At 39.0% G+C, this 17615-nt stretch overlaps 1 protein-coding gene across 1 annotated transcript; it reads right to left on the reverse strand.

The window, feature by feature from the left end:
• Positions 1 to 953: 953 nt before the first annotated feature.
• On the reverse strand, positions 954 to 16528 carry LOC145987985 (lipase member H-A-like). Its single transcript, XM_083122825.1, has 7 exons — positions 16471 to 16528; positions 15411 to 15555; positions 13387 to 13538; positions 11794 to 12045; positions 8150 to 8341; positions 2117 to 2276; positions 954 to 1047 (listed from the first exon to the last, which is right to left on the reverse strand). The coding sequence occupies exons 1-7, from the start codon at positions 16526 to 16528 to the stop codon at positions 954 to 956; spliced, it is 1053 nt and encodes a 350-aa protein (XP_082978951.1).
• Positions 16529 to 17615: the final 1087 nt, after the last annotated feature.

Consider the following 17615-nt stretch of genomic DNA (forward strand, 5'->3'; position numbering starts at 1 on the left):
TATTAAAATCCACTTATCGCCGTATAGTTAGGCAACACAACATTGCAGGGAAGCGAGCAATTCAGGATCTTGGTGTCCCATATTTATTGCCGGTGACTGTACATATTCAGTGCTCAACCAGTGCTGCTAAACCCACAAAAAATGACATTTCCTGCTGCTGTTAATATGAGTAAGTTAATCGAGATTTGAGTATGGAAGGTGGTGATAGTTATTTGTTGATAATGGCCCGGTTTTGACAAAGTACATTGTTTAATGCCATGATTCCGGTATGGCCATGGGTGTTCTTTTTAAGTGTCCCTTCATCAATTCATTCTCATCGTCACCATTAGCCAAAAGTGGCAGAAAGCAACACTAAATAACAAAAAATAAATCAACACAGTGAACTTCATGAAATTCGAGACTTAGCGGTGCCTCTTTCGTTAAAGTTGCTGGTTGGCGAGAATCTGCCTGCTTCTTACAGTACTGGAAATATCTACTTTTTTAAAAGTAAATATCGCATCACCTATGTTACACAGACGGACTAAAGAACGCGAGCATACAATGCCGTAAGCATCCGAGCATATAACTTGTCAGTATGGTATTGGTACCGATGTGACAACAGCGCATAGATTGCCAGCAGCCTAGTTTCGTGTCACCAACTATAGCGGTCAGGACAATAGTGTACAACTCTGGTAGCTAGTCCAGGGATTTTTAATATGCAATACACATAATACACTCTACCATCGAAATACGAAACTTGTGGACCTTCTATTATCAGTGAAGATGTACAGTATATGCAATCGACGACCTGTTGTGTAATTCTCGGATTTCCAGCTTGTCTCCTATTGTGTTGCGAGCAGAACAGGGAATCTCTGTGTAGTACATGAGGAGTAATGTTGTAGATGTCTTGAGCTGAATACTTATTGGCTAATACTGTCATGGCAGCGAAATGCTTTGAAATCCTATCACTGCAGTCAGGTTCCACCATCAGCCGAGTTTCTGTCCTCCGCGTCTATTCCATAAGGAGAGTCCGAATTTGTGATCAGGTAGTAATTTCCTTTTTGTCTCCTGAAAGAATATAATAAATAAAAGTAAGCAACAGTTACCTACCCATACAGTGGACAGTACGTCAGTTACGTTACATATATATAGGGTGTGTCAGAATTTCTTTTCTGGTAGGGACCGGTCTGTCAATAAAGTAATGCGATTGTTTCAACACACCTCTGTGTATATTTTCAAACTACAAATCAACTTTATCTCCTTCAAAATTGTTCACTTGGGAAGCCGCTCGCGATGTTGTTTTTACTCTTCATAGCAGCCCTGGAAGTCGGTAACTGGAAGTGCGGCCAAGATAACAACCGGCGCGGGAAACGTCCTTATGGCAGGAACAGCACTGGTATATTGTAGAAGAAAACCACGTCAATGCTGAAACTTCATTGATAGTGCCTTTGTAAAGACACTGGCATAACCTTCTGATGTTTTCCACAAACTGAATGTTCTGAATATTCAGATAAGGTGTAAGCCTTCAAGAGGAAGTTGCTGCTTTGGATGATTGCTTTCGTGCATTTAACAATTTGTTAAAAAAAAGAAAAGAAGAAATCTAAAACATTGCTGTATGCCTGTTTTTAATATATATTATCCAGATGTTGATTGATTTGCTTTATCTTACTTCGCTTTTTGCGCCAGCTATTTGCGAAGATGGGGATGAGTGATGATATGATGAAAGTGATGAATGAACACTCACAAATATCCATGCCCAGGCCAGGATTCGAACCCGGGACCCCTGATATCCAGATTTTCTTACTCTCTGTATTTATCCAATTTGTCTGATGTATATCGCATCGCTGAATGAACTGACACCAGCTAATAGACATTAAAAAATTGCACAACACCTGCATTAATCACACACACAGTAAATAAGCACATGACGAGATCTTGTGTTGATCTTTCATGGTCACACCACATATATTTATCTATTAATATTATTGAGGGGAGGCGCGTGCAGATTTTGGCAGCTGAGGGGGAGTCACGACAGCAAAAAGTTTGAAAAGCTGCCTATTAGAGTGGTCATGAGAGTGAACTAAGACTATCTCACTTGGCGACCTGTGAGGCATTTGACCTTTGACCTTGAACTTACTCAGTAATGTAGGCAAACTCGAAAGCCATTGGTAGGGTGTACTTGCGACACCTCTGAGCCTTGTAGTCCGTCCAGGAGGGACACTGCGTGCCGTCAAATCCTCTGCTCATTTCTATCGCCTCGGAGTAGATGAAGTACGCTCTTTGATGGCTGCATACACCTGCAAGTAATACTCGCAAGTAATCCACACGTAGAAGTTAATAGAACCCGGATTTACAGATATTTACTCAAACAGGCAGGCAAAAAGATATAATACTAGACACTAAACCCTAAAAGGTACTATGATGTGCAATAGCACCGAAGTTTTAGGGCTCACACTGGGATCTAGGGTTGTTAAAGGTCCAAAAACCCATGAATTCTAATGGGTTCTATCGCGTTCCGTAACGGGACCGGAACCTATTTTTTTTCGAACAATTTAATTCGGTCCAAGTTGTGTTTCATATCAATACCGAACTTGGACCGTGTTTAAATTGATCCGAAAAGAAGATTCCGGAACTAAATTGAAATACTTTAAAGATGAAAAAGGTCCTTTACGGTCCAGAATCGATTTACGTCTTCTGATTTTCTCTTCCGGGTCGGAATTGAGTTATTTGCAATTCATGGACCTTTGTCAACTTTGGATTGAACTCAGGACTTATGCCACAAGGGGCGAGAGCGTTAGTAATTTTACTTGGTGAAACTCTTTTCGTTTCCAAATGGAGTATTCAATCCCTGTCTTACATTTGTATTTATGTTATTTTGCGTCGCTTTCATGTCACTTGTAACTAATCGCGACGATGAAGATGAGTTTGATGAAGGGACACTCACAAAGGACACCCATATGTCCAGAAGAGGGCTCAAACCTGGATACTTCGGTAGAGAGATCGACGGCCTCAGAGCCGGCAATTTCTGTCTTGCTGCGCAGAGTTAGGTGGCAGAGCAGCCACAGGATGAACCTCGCCCTTTAATAAAAAAAAATATTGATTTATTGAATTAGGTTATTTTTAGGTATGAGCCGATACCACTTTGAAACGATACCGATGTCGATACTCTCACCGATACCAATACCAATACTTGAAAATTGTAATAATTAAAAGTTGTTAAAAATATTGATTAATATTTGAGTGTAAGTATTCCATTGTAATTATATGCATCAATTTGCCAAGATTTGTACTTTAAAATATTCAAGAATCACATAAGAATATTAAGTTCCATGCTATCTAACTAACTAACTCTCTAGCCTTCTTAAACCCGAAGGTTCATGACTGCAGCAACACAGGCCTTCCATCTATCCCTATCCTGAGCAAGATCTATATACTCTTTTCCATCCCTACCGATTTCCTTTAGGTCCATCTCAACGTTGTCCCTCCATCTTCGTCTTGGCCTTCCTACAGGTCTCTTACCATCAGGTTTCCCAACAAGAATCCTGTAAACTCTTCTTTCCTCTCCCATTCGTGCCACATGGCCTGCCCAACTAAGTCTTCTTGATTTAATCATTCTAATAATATCTGGACATGAATACAAATTATGTAGTTCTAAATTATTTAACCTTCTGCACTCACCTGTCTGCTCATCCCTTTTAGGTCCAAATATTTTCCTAAGGATCTTATTTTCAAATACTCTCAATTTATGTTCCTCTTTTAATGTAAGGGACCAAGTTTCGCATCCATATTTATTCAGGCAATATTACTGTTTTGTATATTTTAACTATAATTTCTTAGATATTAAACGAGAAGACAAAAGTTTGGGAAGAGAAAAGTAACATGCATTTCCTGAATTAAGCCTGCTTTTTATTTCCTCTTTCATATCATTTTCATTTGTCAGTATTACCACAGTACTAAGTACTTGAATTTGGAAACTGGTTCAAACGAGTTGTTACATGCTATCACAAAATTTAGTTTCTTTTCACACAAAACTAGTGCAAAATAAAATGAAACATCGAACTGCATAATTTCGAAGATGAGACTCGACGAAAGTGAAACTCGGCATTTTTTCTGACCCCTCCTGAAAAAATGAAAAATTGGACATGCAACCCATGGAGAGCCTGCACCTTCCTTTCCGCGACATGTGGGCTAGCATTGTCGTGCACAATTGCTGGATGCTTGCGGAGAAGTTTGCTGTGCATTTCATGGAGTTCAGCACTGTAACGATCTTGATTTTGCAATGATAATGATTGGCCCGGGACTTTATGTTCTATAAAAGTGTAAAATATGTATGTAAATATGTCAGAAAAAAATAAAAATATGTCTTAAAAATTGAAAAATGTCGGAAAAATGAAAAAAAAAAACCCAGTGAATCCCAAATATATGCAAAGCAGAACTTCCTTTTTTCATTTACAATTCAATTCTGGGTTCAACAAAGTTCGGATGATGTATTAAATGAAATTAGAATCTCTTTCATGTACAGAGTGATCACAAAGTCCCATTACCCCCTATCGCGTGTCCACATCGTCATAGATGGTCGCATTGTATTAATGTGAGATCATTGCAGAGGACAACTCGGATGTAGTGTGACTATTCGTTATGATTTACTCCAGAGTGTCTGTGTGTACACCATCGTTTTCATAACAGAGTATGATTCTCCGTCATGTACGATGGGACATTCTCCTCAACATTGCTGGCGTGATTGCAGTAAATGCAACAATAAGAAACAACAATTCATTAACATCTATGTAATACATAGGGGGTAATGCGACTTTGTGCTCACTAACATCTATGTATTACATAGGGGGTAATGGAACTTTGTGATCACCCTGTAGAATGCGTGGAGAAACATTGGAAAAATCGTGGCGCTTATTGCGCAATTATCCTCAGTTCCGTTTACAGGAGGCATCATTCTGATCAGGGGCGCCGACTTGTCAAAATTATTGAGGGGGCTCTGAACACTGAAATAAATGAATGAATGACTCACTCCCTCCCTTTTTTACAAATAAAAATTACGTCTTCGTATAGCAGTTTTTAAGCAGCTATTATATTCCTCATGCAAATGAAATGTAACATGAAAAACGTTTAGAAAATGTTTCAAAGTCTCTTTATGTCTTTTGTGTCTGCTCATTTGTTTCTTAGATAACAATTAACATTTTTATTGAAAAGTATGTATTTACATTAAGAGGTCAACCTAACAGTTTTATGCCCGCCTCGGTAGCCGAGCGTGTTGGGTGTCAACTCAACTAGCTTTGATCCAGAGGTCTCGGGTTCGAGTCCCGGCGAGGGCATGAGTGTGTTTTAATGTGATGGGTTGCAAATAACCCATAAAATAACTAATATTTAACAGTTTTATTTAATTATTTACATAAATGCTAACACAAATCGCAGGAAAATAGTTTTACTTTTTTGTTCTTGCTACAATATTTTACTTTTTAAATTTATTTTGCAATAATAAAAAAAATAGCATGTACACTAAGATATAAAGTGACATACACAACAAAAACATATGAATATGATTTAAAAATAAAGCAAAAGTTGCTCTACGTACTGGGTTATTTTCTTATGAACTCATTAACGACCGGTCTCAGGTCCAAATTATCAAGCACAGTTTGATGTATATGGAGTACCGCTAAACTACTTAGTCTCTTCTGCCTCATTGTAGATCTCAAATATGTCTTTAGTCGGCGAATAGCACTGAATGACCTTTCGGCTGTGGCTGTCGTCACTGGCACAGTGCGGAGGACCATCATGAATTTGACGCCTGGAGGGTGCTGTCTTCCAAAAGAAACTTCCTTATGTCACGCATGGTAGTTAGAACCACTTTCTTCTGTTTGGCGATATCACCAAGCATGGACGGACATGTGTAAGGAGAGCCTATCGGTATCCAAATCTTGGCGATAGAATTCTCGCGTTTGCTGAAAGTTTGTTGTGCAACTGTTCACAGCCGAGATGCATTCTTTCTCTACGGCTGTTACTTTTTGTAGTCCTGTAGATGCATGTCCTTGTTTAACACATGATTTTGCTGTGTCACACATTTCAGTGCATATTGATTTGTAATACTATTTTGGAGTGTAGAACTTGTGATGTTTGGCAGCATTAGGATTTTCAAGTCTCTTCTGGCTCATCAACGAGGCTCGGTTTGCCCTCTGTGCATTTTAGCCAGAACTGCTCAAAACACATTCGCTTTTCTTGAAAGATGTCAATCAAGTATTTTAGTTTTGATTCCACTTCTGTAGCACCAAAGTGTGGAGACTGAATATTTCAGTTTACCTCTTCTATTGGACTCATCACATGGCAGTAGAGGGAGAGAAAGAAAAATGTCTTGAAGTGAAGCATTGTCTCCAGGTATCCAGCACATTTTGATGCTGCGTCAGTAGAATCTTCTTCAAAAAATTTCTCAAAAAAATTGAGATGGTTTTCATAGTTCCTTAAGATCTGTTGCATACTGGAGGCTCTCAACGTCCACCGACGAGGGCAAAGTGGTCGCAGTCCAGTATGGCAAACCTTCTCATTCACATCAATAATATTCCTAAATATTTGCATTCTTTTAGGAGTTCCCAAACAGTCTTTAACAAGTCGTTGGCTAAATTCATTATGTCTCTGATTAATATATGTTTAATAGTAAATAATCATTATATACTTAGTATATAATAATAAGTCGTGTGTTTTGCTGTCTCCGGTCAGAGCCCCCCCCCCCCAAAGTTGATGGTTTAGCGGTCTCAGCCCCCAAAGTTGATGGTCTAGAACATTTTAAATGTGTATTTAAAGTTAAGTTCATGTGGCACAGTTCAGAGTAAACTTTACAAGAGAAGAAAAATAATACATTAGATCCTTTTAAGCAAAATTATTTGGGGGGCTCTGCCCCCACATCATTAACATTGGGGGGGCTCGAGTCCCCCTAAGCCCCATGGAGTCGGCGCCTATGATTCTGATACTATTGCGCCTCTCAATCGACCACTGATTCGAGATTGCCTCGTCAAACCACATTCACTTGCCATGAAAGAGAAGCCGCTGCATTAACAAACACTCTTTCGAAGCATTGTTCTTACTTCTTATCGACAAACACAAACTTCCAGGTTCTATTCTAGACTTTGGCCTCTTTTTCGCATTATTGGTAAAATCAAAGTCTGCCGACTTAAGCGCGTAACTGTCAGTGTTTTTAATTGTTGTAAAATGGAAAATAGAAGGTCATACAACAGTTCAAATTCGTTTCGTTTCTCGCTGGCGGTTCTCGTGAATGCGTACAACAATGAAGGGTAAAGTTCGTTCACATCATGCAAGCTCAGACAATAACGCAGATGCATGGATGCCCGGAGGGGGGCAAGGGGTCGCTTTCCCTCCTCCAGGAAAAAAAAAATCCTGCGGGCGTGCCTGCACAGAGGTGTCATGGATGTTTTCAGTTTCGAGTCTCAAAATAAGTGGATAATAAAGATCCGGATATATGTTAAATAATTGTTATTTGTATGTAGGAAAATTAGGAAATTATAGATAGCTAAATATGTCATCTTGCCTGAAAAGGGAATAAATATGTTGTTAAAACAAAAAAAGGATAAAATATGTCAAATTATGTCCTATAAATAATTTCAGTTTATCATCACCAGATACGTCGAGAACTCACTCCGGAATTCGATCCCATGATAGCTATATAAAAAAAAAAATGAAAAATATGTTATATCATAAAGTTCCGGGCCATGAGTGATTTCACGTCACATGAGACAAGTGTTGAACCTTGACCTCTGGAATTGCACCTCTTTGGTGAGCGTTGAGACAAGAGCTTTCTTTAAAAATACAATTTTTCCGAATTTTTAGGACAGTTGCTTCATTTTAATTTTATCTCTTACGTTTTCTGACATTTTTCAGTTAAAAAAACATAAAATTGGAATGGTAGTTATAAGCAGATATAAGCATAAACACAACAAACCACGACTTCCTCCAGTTTCTATGTGATCCACTGTGAAAGACCAAAATACCGGAAAAGTAAGAGCAGGTATCGGTAAATAAATTTATCCGATACCGATACCACTTGCATCGACCGATACCTATATATTAGTTATAGCACTAGTTATTTTACGTCTCTTTTCTGCTGGTGAAAAGCTGATTCTCAGTTGCACACAAAACATAAACTTACTGAGAACATCGTAAGGGCATCCAGGCTGAGGCCAGTCCCCTCCGTTAGGATAGAAGTCGACGTCCCCCAGGGCATCCTGGAAGGCCAGGTACCCTCCAGAGGTGTGGACGACCTCCACGGCCTTGGCGTCCGATATGTGGAGGCGGCCTTCGCTGCCGGCATCCTGGAACAAGGGGTACGCGGGATCCAACCCTGGAAGAGGAATCAACTCACTACCTAGACCCGGATTCCTACATAGCTGAAACTTGTGAAATATGTGCATAAATATGTAGCAAAATTACTGAAATATGTACAAAATATGAATATACAGTGCACTATATTTAATTCGAACTTGGATAATTCGAAGTAAGTCGCGTGCCCAAGGGGGGTTAGTGGGGGTTATAACCGTCGTTTGACCCAGTATTCCTAAAAAAAAGAACGTCAATGGTAGGGAAAGTTGGCAAAATGAGGGCTGACTACAAGAAAAGTTGTACGTAACCCCTTCCTTTCGAAAACCCTGTGCACGCCACTGTTCGAAGTACTAGGTGATTCGAACAGATGTTTATTCCCCTTGAAACCATCTGCAACAGTGTAATGTTTCTGTTAATTTGAATTTTGGATAATTCTAAATTTTTCTCGTGTTCCTTGGAGTGCGAATTAAAAGAGTCCACTGTATTAATATATGGAATAAGTCTCACAATCGCTAGCCAGGAAACTGTGGGTTAAAATTACAAGGAAATACAAAACACTTTTACAATTTTTCGTTATTTAATAATTATATGCACAAATAACAAAAATCACCAAATTCTCATTAACCTGTACTCTATCCCCGGAGTCTGAGGAGCAAGGCCGCGCATGATGGCAGGGAAGGGAGTGTGTGTGTGTGGGGGGGGGGATGTAGTGGGCAGAGCGAAGCAGTACAAGCTGCTCGAAGGCTGGTAATTGCATTCGATTCCCCCCTCCACGCAATCCCGTTCCGTCTCGGGTTACTACTTGCTCAGAGACTTCTTTTTTTCCCGCTTGCTCCAGATAGGCGGGACAAAGTATACCTCTTTCACTCCCTCCAATAATATTCTCAATAAAAGGTTTCCTAGGCAATGTTCACTGCCAAACTTTTCCGGTGGTGGATCCAGCATAGTTGTGTTCTCAGAGAATTTCGTTTTTCATTTGATTGTCATAAGTAGGGTTAGGATTTTTATGACCTAGAAATCACCAAAATATGCAAAATAAAATATGCTTTTATAACCTTAAATTTTACAAAATATGCACTATAATTTGAAAAATATGCCATTATAACTGGACTGTTTCAAACATCAGTATCTAAATGCTGAGATATTTTCACATAGCTACGTACAATTTTTAGTTCACTTTATGGGCCCTGAGTTGCAATACACAATGAATACTTTCTCAAAATTTTCAATAAAAATGAAAAGATTTTTCTACAGTAAAAGAAACAAACTTTCAAGTAAACATGGGATTAAGAACGAATCCACTTCGAAAGTGACTGTATATTTCTTGAAAATACAAAAATATGCTGAATATGACCGAAAACCCATCAATATATGCTATATCACGCAAAAATGGCCAAATATGCCAAAATATGCCCTTAAATAGTGGTTTAACGTAATTTGTTTTTCATAATTTGAATTTCTATATGTTTGGGGAACACATCACCCTTACCAAAAAAAATATGAAAAGTCATAAAAATCCTAGACCTAGTCATAAGCTTTGCATTGGAGCGCGATACAGTGAGCTATTATAGCAAGTTATTTTCAACTAAGCAGAGAGTTTCTTGTATAAAACGAAACTAAAAATGTGTTTCGTAACCCTTTTAGATAATGTAGCAAATCATAAGTTTCGAAAATGACATTCGTGTGATGCTAAGAATTAATATATTAAAGTGCAACGGCAGGGTTACTAGAAAGGGCTAAATAGCGTCAGTTTATGCACAAAGAGCACTAAATTTGATGTATTTTCGGTCGTCCTATACTCTGTCCAAGGAATGTGTGGAGAAAGCGATTACAGCAAGTCCTCTACGCAAGTAAGTGACTCGAGACGGCTCGATCGATGAACACTTGAGAGGGAAAGAAGGCAACGCGACTACAGCGGGGACTGCTTTCTCAGCATAGTCGCTTTCTCTCCTCTGCCGTATTGCTTCAGAGGCTCTTGGGACAGACTGTAGCTGCAGTATAATGACAATACATAAATCTGATTCTACGTTACCTTATGCTCTTTTCTGGATTGCAAAATATGTGTATATCAACGGTCGTAATCGAAGAAACTCCCCTAAGTGTTGTATACGCATGATGTTTATTATTATACACTATGCACTCTCTGATAATTTAATGTTAACTTATGTTCCTTGTATTAAGCAGTTATTTCTTCCCTGTACGTTCCTCTCTTTATGTTTACAACGCTTTCAAAATTATAATTCTTGTAAATCAGAACGCCCAGAAGTTACGAGTCGTGAAACAGAAAATAAGATTATTAAATATAACTATCATTCTCGATACATTTATACATAAAACATTTTATTAAGTATGTCGAAAAATCTGATGTGTAAAAAACGTCAATTATTTGTTAACCCATTGCGGAATGTTATTTATTCATTAACACACTAATTTACAACAGTAAAGAGTTTAAATTGTAAAAATTGCAAGTTACATAAGCAAGTACTATGCAAATTTTAACGTTCTTGAGTTCCGATATCCTTCATGTTTTTCCAAATCTTATCTTTTTTTTAACTCGTAGTTTTAAAGCACTGATTATATTCATCTACCATGTTCCAACATAATTTATAAATTTAAAATCAAATTAAATGTGAAATTTAATATAGTAGCAGCACCATCTAGCATCGAATTTCTCATGTATTTAAGCACGAGAACAGTTGCCTCTTTCTGAAGCGTAAGCACACAACTATCGTGCTGCCACCTACAATTAGCTTTGCCTGACCAGTGTCATTTCGATACATTCTTCACATCAGACTCTACGAGCATACTGCATGATGCAATGTGACCAGTTGCGTGCCCAAGGAGTGGTTGGTGGGGGCATAACCCCCATTGGTCCAGTATTTATTTTAAAAAAGAACGCCAAAAGAAGGAAAATATGGCAAAAAGAGTACTGATTACAAAAAAAGTATACGTACCCCCTCCCCCTTTTCGAAAATCCTGAGCAGGCCACTGGATGTAACCACCACATCGCCAGAACGTTCGTTAATCGATTGATTGATTGATTTTGGTTTTAAGTCCACTTTATGCACAGTAAGGCTAATCGGGACTGGGCCTACAGTTTAAAGTGGGATCCGAACTCCACGGGTTATCGAACCCGGGACCTCTTGATTACAAGGAACGACGCTACCACTGCGCCATCGGGGAGGCCCGTTCGTTAATCGAACTAAGCAGAACACGTCAGAGTAAAAGTTCGGCCAAAACCGGATGAAGTATTTCCTTGGGATGAAGTAAAGTTGAAGTTCTGATTCGAACGTCACTTTACTTCAGAGTTCCGAGAAATCAGTTTCCCTCTGACAACAACAGGTGCCGACTCGAAACCAGATACACGTCCGGTAGGCTTTCCCTCGAGTTATGTCAATGATACCGAACTGGCGTTTGAAACAGGACTTCAACTATACCAGGAAAAAAAGGAAAAAATACCAAAACGTAGATTACCTGTAATCCTCTCCATTCTTCCAGTGGACACATACTTTCCGGTGAAACCAGCGGCATGGGCTCCTAAACTGAAGCCAACCACATGAAAGTCCGCCAACCTGGCGTCTGTGCTCCACACAAGATGGTCGATCAGTTTCGCCGTGTGACTGCCCACAACTCTTGTGTTCGCTGCTGCTTCCCAGTACCAAGGTGCCCTCGCCATTTTACCCCATCCGACCTCGATGATGTTCATGTCGTCACGGGCCAAAAAAGCTTGAAGAAAGAGTGTGAAAGTTGCGAGTGTTAATATACACATCTTTAAGATTTCTTCACTAAATGAGTACAAGCGAAATTGCTCTCATCATCAGGGAATATAGAATACCATCCACAGGATCCAGAGCGAGCCAATAAAAAGACAGAATCCAAATTCCGCACCATAATTGTCATATATTTAACCAACCCTACACTGGTCTCCACTTCTATATTCCCTGATGATGAGAGCAATTTATGCCCTCGAAACGTTGGAAGCCAACATAGGCTTAACCTGGCTGATAACCCAAGAACACTTGTTCGAAACATAAATTGTCTGTGCCTTTCACAGGATTCGAACCTAACAGCCCTAACTTCGCAGCGTGCACACTAATTATTCGGATACGATGACTGGAACAACTTACATGGATATAGCAAAATGGAATTTGTTTCAAGTACACTTTATGCACAGATCGGCTGATTGGGATGGGATCTTCAGTTTAAAGTGGGATCCGAACAACTACGTGCCTCCACCGGGTATCGAACCAGGAACTACTTCTTAATTACAAGGCGACGATGTTGCTACAACGCCATCAAGGAGGCCGCTTTGCCAAGGGCAGATGAACATATATTTGTTAACCTTTAATAACAAATCTGCATTGGAAAACCAAGAGGTACGAAGAAATTATAAAATTAAAGGAGATGAGACAATACATGAGACATACGATAGGAAGTGAGTTAAAGTGAGAAATGCAGTGTCTATATTTGGTTGTAGTGCCGCACGCACGCGTCTCCGAATGGCGGCTGGAGTCACGCCGCTTGCCGTCGAAATCGGATGTGGGATGGTTGTGCGTAAAAACTAAAAGAGTATTTACGTACGTAGCATACAATTTAAAAACTAAGTTTTTAAGAAGGTATAGGATTCGTGCACTGGTATTCAAATACATGTTCATTAATATTGTGAAACTTGCTACTTTCTGATCCCTAAAGGTACTAGGCAGTACACTGTGGTGTGTACCAGGTATATACCAATATACCATCTGTACTTGTGTAATAAGTCTAATGAGCAAAATTACTCTAAGGAAAATGAGTAAATGCTACAATGTATTTGTAAAAAATATAAGATTCAAAAGGAGAAAGAAGAAAAAAAACAACTTCATTCAATATGTTGTGCCAATTTCCAAGAGGGGAAAGGGGGGGGGGGGCGCAAGCAAATTGTGTCACCTCCCGGTTTCGGTAGTAGTGTCTTGGTGATAGATAAAATAAATCACGTGGCACCTCCCATGGAAATAAGATCGTTACTCCGCAACTGAGTCGCTTTAGGAGGTAATTGGCGCCATATTGCTTTCTATTCCTACTACTTACCCTTACGCAGGGCAGGATACATGAAGGATTGCCTGTCATCATCCCCGAAGCCATGGATTAATATTTTTGTCCTCCTTCTTGGGTCGAAACTTGGAAAAACCGGTCGGCAGGTTTCGTTGTATTTTCTTCGTTCCCCTTTATTCGGATTTTGTCTGAAACAAGGAAAAAAAAAAATTTCTTGCCAACTAACTCCACCTCTATATAGGACATAAATATGGGATAATATGAAAATGGAAATAATATTCTTGTAGATTTGTGTATTTATAGGAAGTACTACGTACGCGTATTTGAACTTTTATGCTTTACAATTTCTTTCTTCTGTTCCTGAATTCTGCAATGAAATTTAGATGCAGAGGGTATGACATGACTACTTCCTGATACACAAATTTGAGTGTTGTTGAGCAAGGAACAAAAAATTTAGTTTTCTACTTCATCTCACATATTTATCTCTATTAACAACGAACCAAAATGTTCACTTAATTATGATACCTAGAAAATCTGGGTAGCGAATGGGCTCCATGTTGGAAAATATAGCCCCTTCAAGGTAACATTTCAAATATCTTGTAATTATCTCATAATCAATCCGTACTATCGATAAACCATAGAGGAATAATTGTGCACAGCATAAATTGTGCACACATTATATTTAGCGTATTTTTTATAAAGCCAAATGTTTATGAGATATTTGAGATGGAAACAAAAAAGTAGTTTTATTTTATGTTGTAATATCTAATATTGACATTTGAAATATGTTGATAAGGCAATATAGTGTGTCTTGAAATCACAATAGTCAATGTTAATCAGTCAACTAAGGTGTTTCAAATTCCATCCACGTTTTGACTGCTAATAACATCATCAGTAATTTTCATTATTGTGAAAGACAATGACTTCTTGACAGATGGCACAGTTCCGTATTTTATTAACTAAATTAAACTCCATAGAGCAACAGCCTTCAGAGGGCCAGGGCTTGCCAAGTGCCTTTCAATTGGGTGACACGAGGTCAGAACATGGAGTTTCATCGCCGCTGCTTTATGGTTTTCCAAAAGCAGAGCCCGCTATTTCTTCTTTTTCAAGTAGCTCCCCCCAATTGTCCTCACGTTGCTGGATCGACACGGTAATTGTGGGGGCTCCCACATGGAATCGAACCCGAGACTGACAGCACCATATGCGAGGGGGCTAACCAACTGACTACGCAGAAGCCCCAAATTCAAGATTTATCCATCCTCGAACTTATTCAGTTCGTAAAGAAATACGCATATTAGGAAGTAAATAAGACCTTCTCGATTATACGGATGGTACAGAAGTGCTTCAGTGACTTCGTTAAACTTCTGATTTTTCCAATGTGTACATTTGAATCGTTGCCAGTTTTGATTTCATTGCAAAGAAAAAATGTTCATTTCTGATGAGTTTAATTTGTTGTTGTTTTCCTCCAATATTTTTTCCCAAACTTCGATATGAATGAATGGCCCATATTTAGCATAAACTTCCATTTCTCTCAGAGGAAAACCACAAAAATATAGTGTCAAAGACTTTTCTTGTTACATGCAGAGGAATTTGGTAAGAATACAATGAAAACAAGAGGAGATGTCACCGCAGGTATGGGGTCATGCATTGACATCCTTTCATAGTGACAGCATATTCACTTGACAGCCTTGTGCAGTCGCCTTGTAATCAATGGGTTCCAGGTTCGACCCTTGGTGGAGGCACACAGTGCTTCGGATCCTACTTTATATACACACTGTATTAAAACCAATGGAATAGAGAGATTCGTAAATGACAGAGGAGATTTTGTAAATAGAAAAATAAAATAATTTGACATTCTTTTGATGCCGTGGAGTACTTGGTTAGAGCAGCAGATTTGTAGCAAAATCACAGGTCTGTCGTAGGCTCGATTCCCACCACCGGCAAAACAAATTTGTTCACTTGAAGACGAGACAAGATGTGATCTATCCAAGCGCAGTGTTAGAATTGTATGCATAGCTTAAAAGCACAAGACAATGGATTAACATTGCATGCTAACCTACCGTGTGTAGAGGATAAAATCTATGTCTTCGTTCGGGTCGTGCTCTATGGGCAACGTCCGAGAGAGAATGGCCAGGTGGATCTTCCCATTGGCGTCTGGCATGAGCATCCATCGTAACTCCTCCTCGGGATTCTCACAGAAGACACCTGCGAAGGGAAAACAAGTCATGTTTGACTGAGGGTGCAGTGGTGACTACTTTATATAATTTGAGAGGATAAGATTGGCAAACTATCTATATCATACATACATACATACATACATTTGTATATATTAGGGCACGATAATATACTTATATACTTCTACATATTCCGCTGCAAGAGCATGGAATGGCCTTTCTCCTTTGCATAACGTCCTCACCAATCGTAAAAATTTAAAAACTAACTGGAAAATCTATTGTTAAATGAGCAATATCTGTGATCAAGTTCTCACGAGTAGCAGCTGTCATCATAATCTCACCTCTGAACTAACTCTATAATGACAACTATTTTAATATTGCCTTTATCCTCTCCCCCCCCCTTCAACATCTCGTCAATATTTGATTCTATATTCTGTATCCTTATTTATGTATTAATACAAATTTTTATGTTTTTATACGTATTGTCACCTGAAAATGACAACATGCATAATCGCGATTGAATATTATTAAAGAACAATCCCTTATAAATGTATATGCCCCTGCCCACCACTTGTCTGTTCATGTGTGCATTGGTTTTGATTTGATTTTTGTTACTTAGCGTAGCTTCTCTGCCACTTTTGGCTAATCGTGACGATAATGATGAGCGATGTTATGATGAAATTGAATTCTCAGAAAGAACACTTATTCCCAGGTCGGGTTTCGAGCTTGAGACCTCTGGCGTCGTACGGGTTGTAGTGCGTCACGGAGGTCGGAGTGTGTATTTTTATGCAAGTTCGTTCTGCTAGTCTTGGTTCTTGTGTTTACTATGTACTGTATGCATCCATTGGAGTTAGGTGGCCCAGCAATTGCAGGCTGAACATCGCCCTTTAATAAATATAATTGCCTATATATGTGTGTATACACACACACACAAACACACACATACCTACGTACACACCTGTATATGGGAGCTGTGTGTGGATGCTGTATTTATCTCTGTCCATTTTTGTAAGAATTGTTAACTGAGAATATTGGAACGTATTTAGGCGAGCGCCCTAATGATGGAACCAGAGCGCGCTACGACGCCAGAGGTCCCTGGTTCGAATACCGAACTGAACATTGGTGTTCTTTGTGAGTGTATCTTCATCAGTTTCATGTTATCACTTATCCTTATCCTCGAGATTAGTCAAAAGTGGCAGAAATGCGAAGTAATATTATCAACCAAATCAATCAATGGAGTCTACCGCCCCCTCGTCTCACAAGCAAGCAAATCTCGTCCAATGAATGCATAGCTTAAATATGCACCTTTTTATGGTATATTTACCGGTATGTTAAATATGATTGCCCCCAGAAAATATTTCCATCCCCCTTCTGCCTCCACATCTATATCTTTTTTCTCTGCACCCGTCACTGCAGCACCTTTGGCTAACTTTTGATGGCACTAACCAGTCTGCATGTGTAAGAAGGGGAGGATGGAGGATACCATCCTTTGCTAATCTCTTTACACTGGAGGAACAAAGTCAATGTAAACACACACACATCTTCCGAGAAACCTTACTGGTTATTTCGATGCAGCTGTATAGGAACCTTGAGCGTAGGAGTATAGTGCGTGTGATAATGCCACCAATCGACGAATGCAAATCCACACGTCTTTATACTTCAGTTCTCTTTTCATACGAAATATTTATTTTTCATTATTTCTTTTAGTTGCTACTCTGTAACATTCTATATATTCATGTAGTTTATTTGTACTAATCTAATTGTCCTTTGAAATAGTTTTCGTATAGTTTTCGTATAGTTTTCCTTTTACTATAAGGCGATCAAGCTATTATTTGCATTAATATTGTTTAAAGGAAATTCTGTATGACTTAATTGTAACCCTATTAAGATAATAAATAATAATAGTGTACTACCTGTGCTTATTAACAACACGATCACTAGCAAGGAGCACATCACGAAAGAACGAAAGGAAAAACCAACAACAATCGCCAAAGGCGGCCTTGTTACTGTCACCTTTACCTCCACGGATTGTTTATATTTTTCCCATGTTATCTTCGCAACATGGCAGTTGCGAACCACCTGGTTTTGGTC

This window comes from Lepisma saccharinum, chromosome 5 (genome assembly GCF_977018435.1).
Source record: "Lepisma saccharinum chromosome 5, izLepSacc3.1, whole genome shotgun sequence".
Lineage (NCBI taxonomy): Eukaryota > Metazoa > Arthropoda > Insecta > Zygentoma > Lepismatidae > Lepisma > Lepisma saccharinum.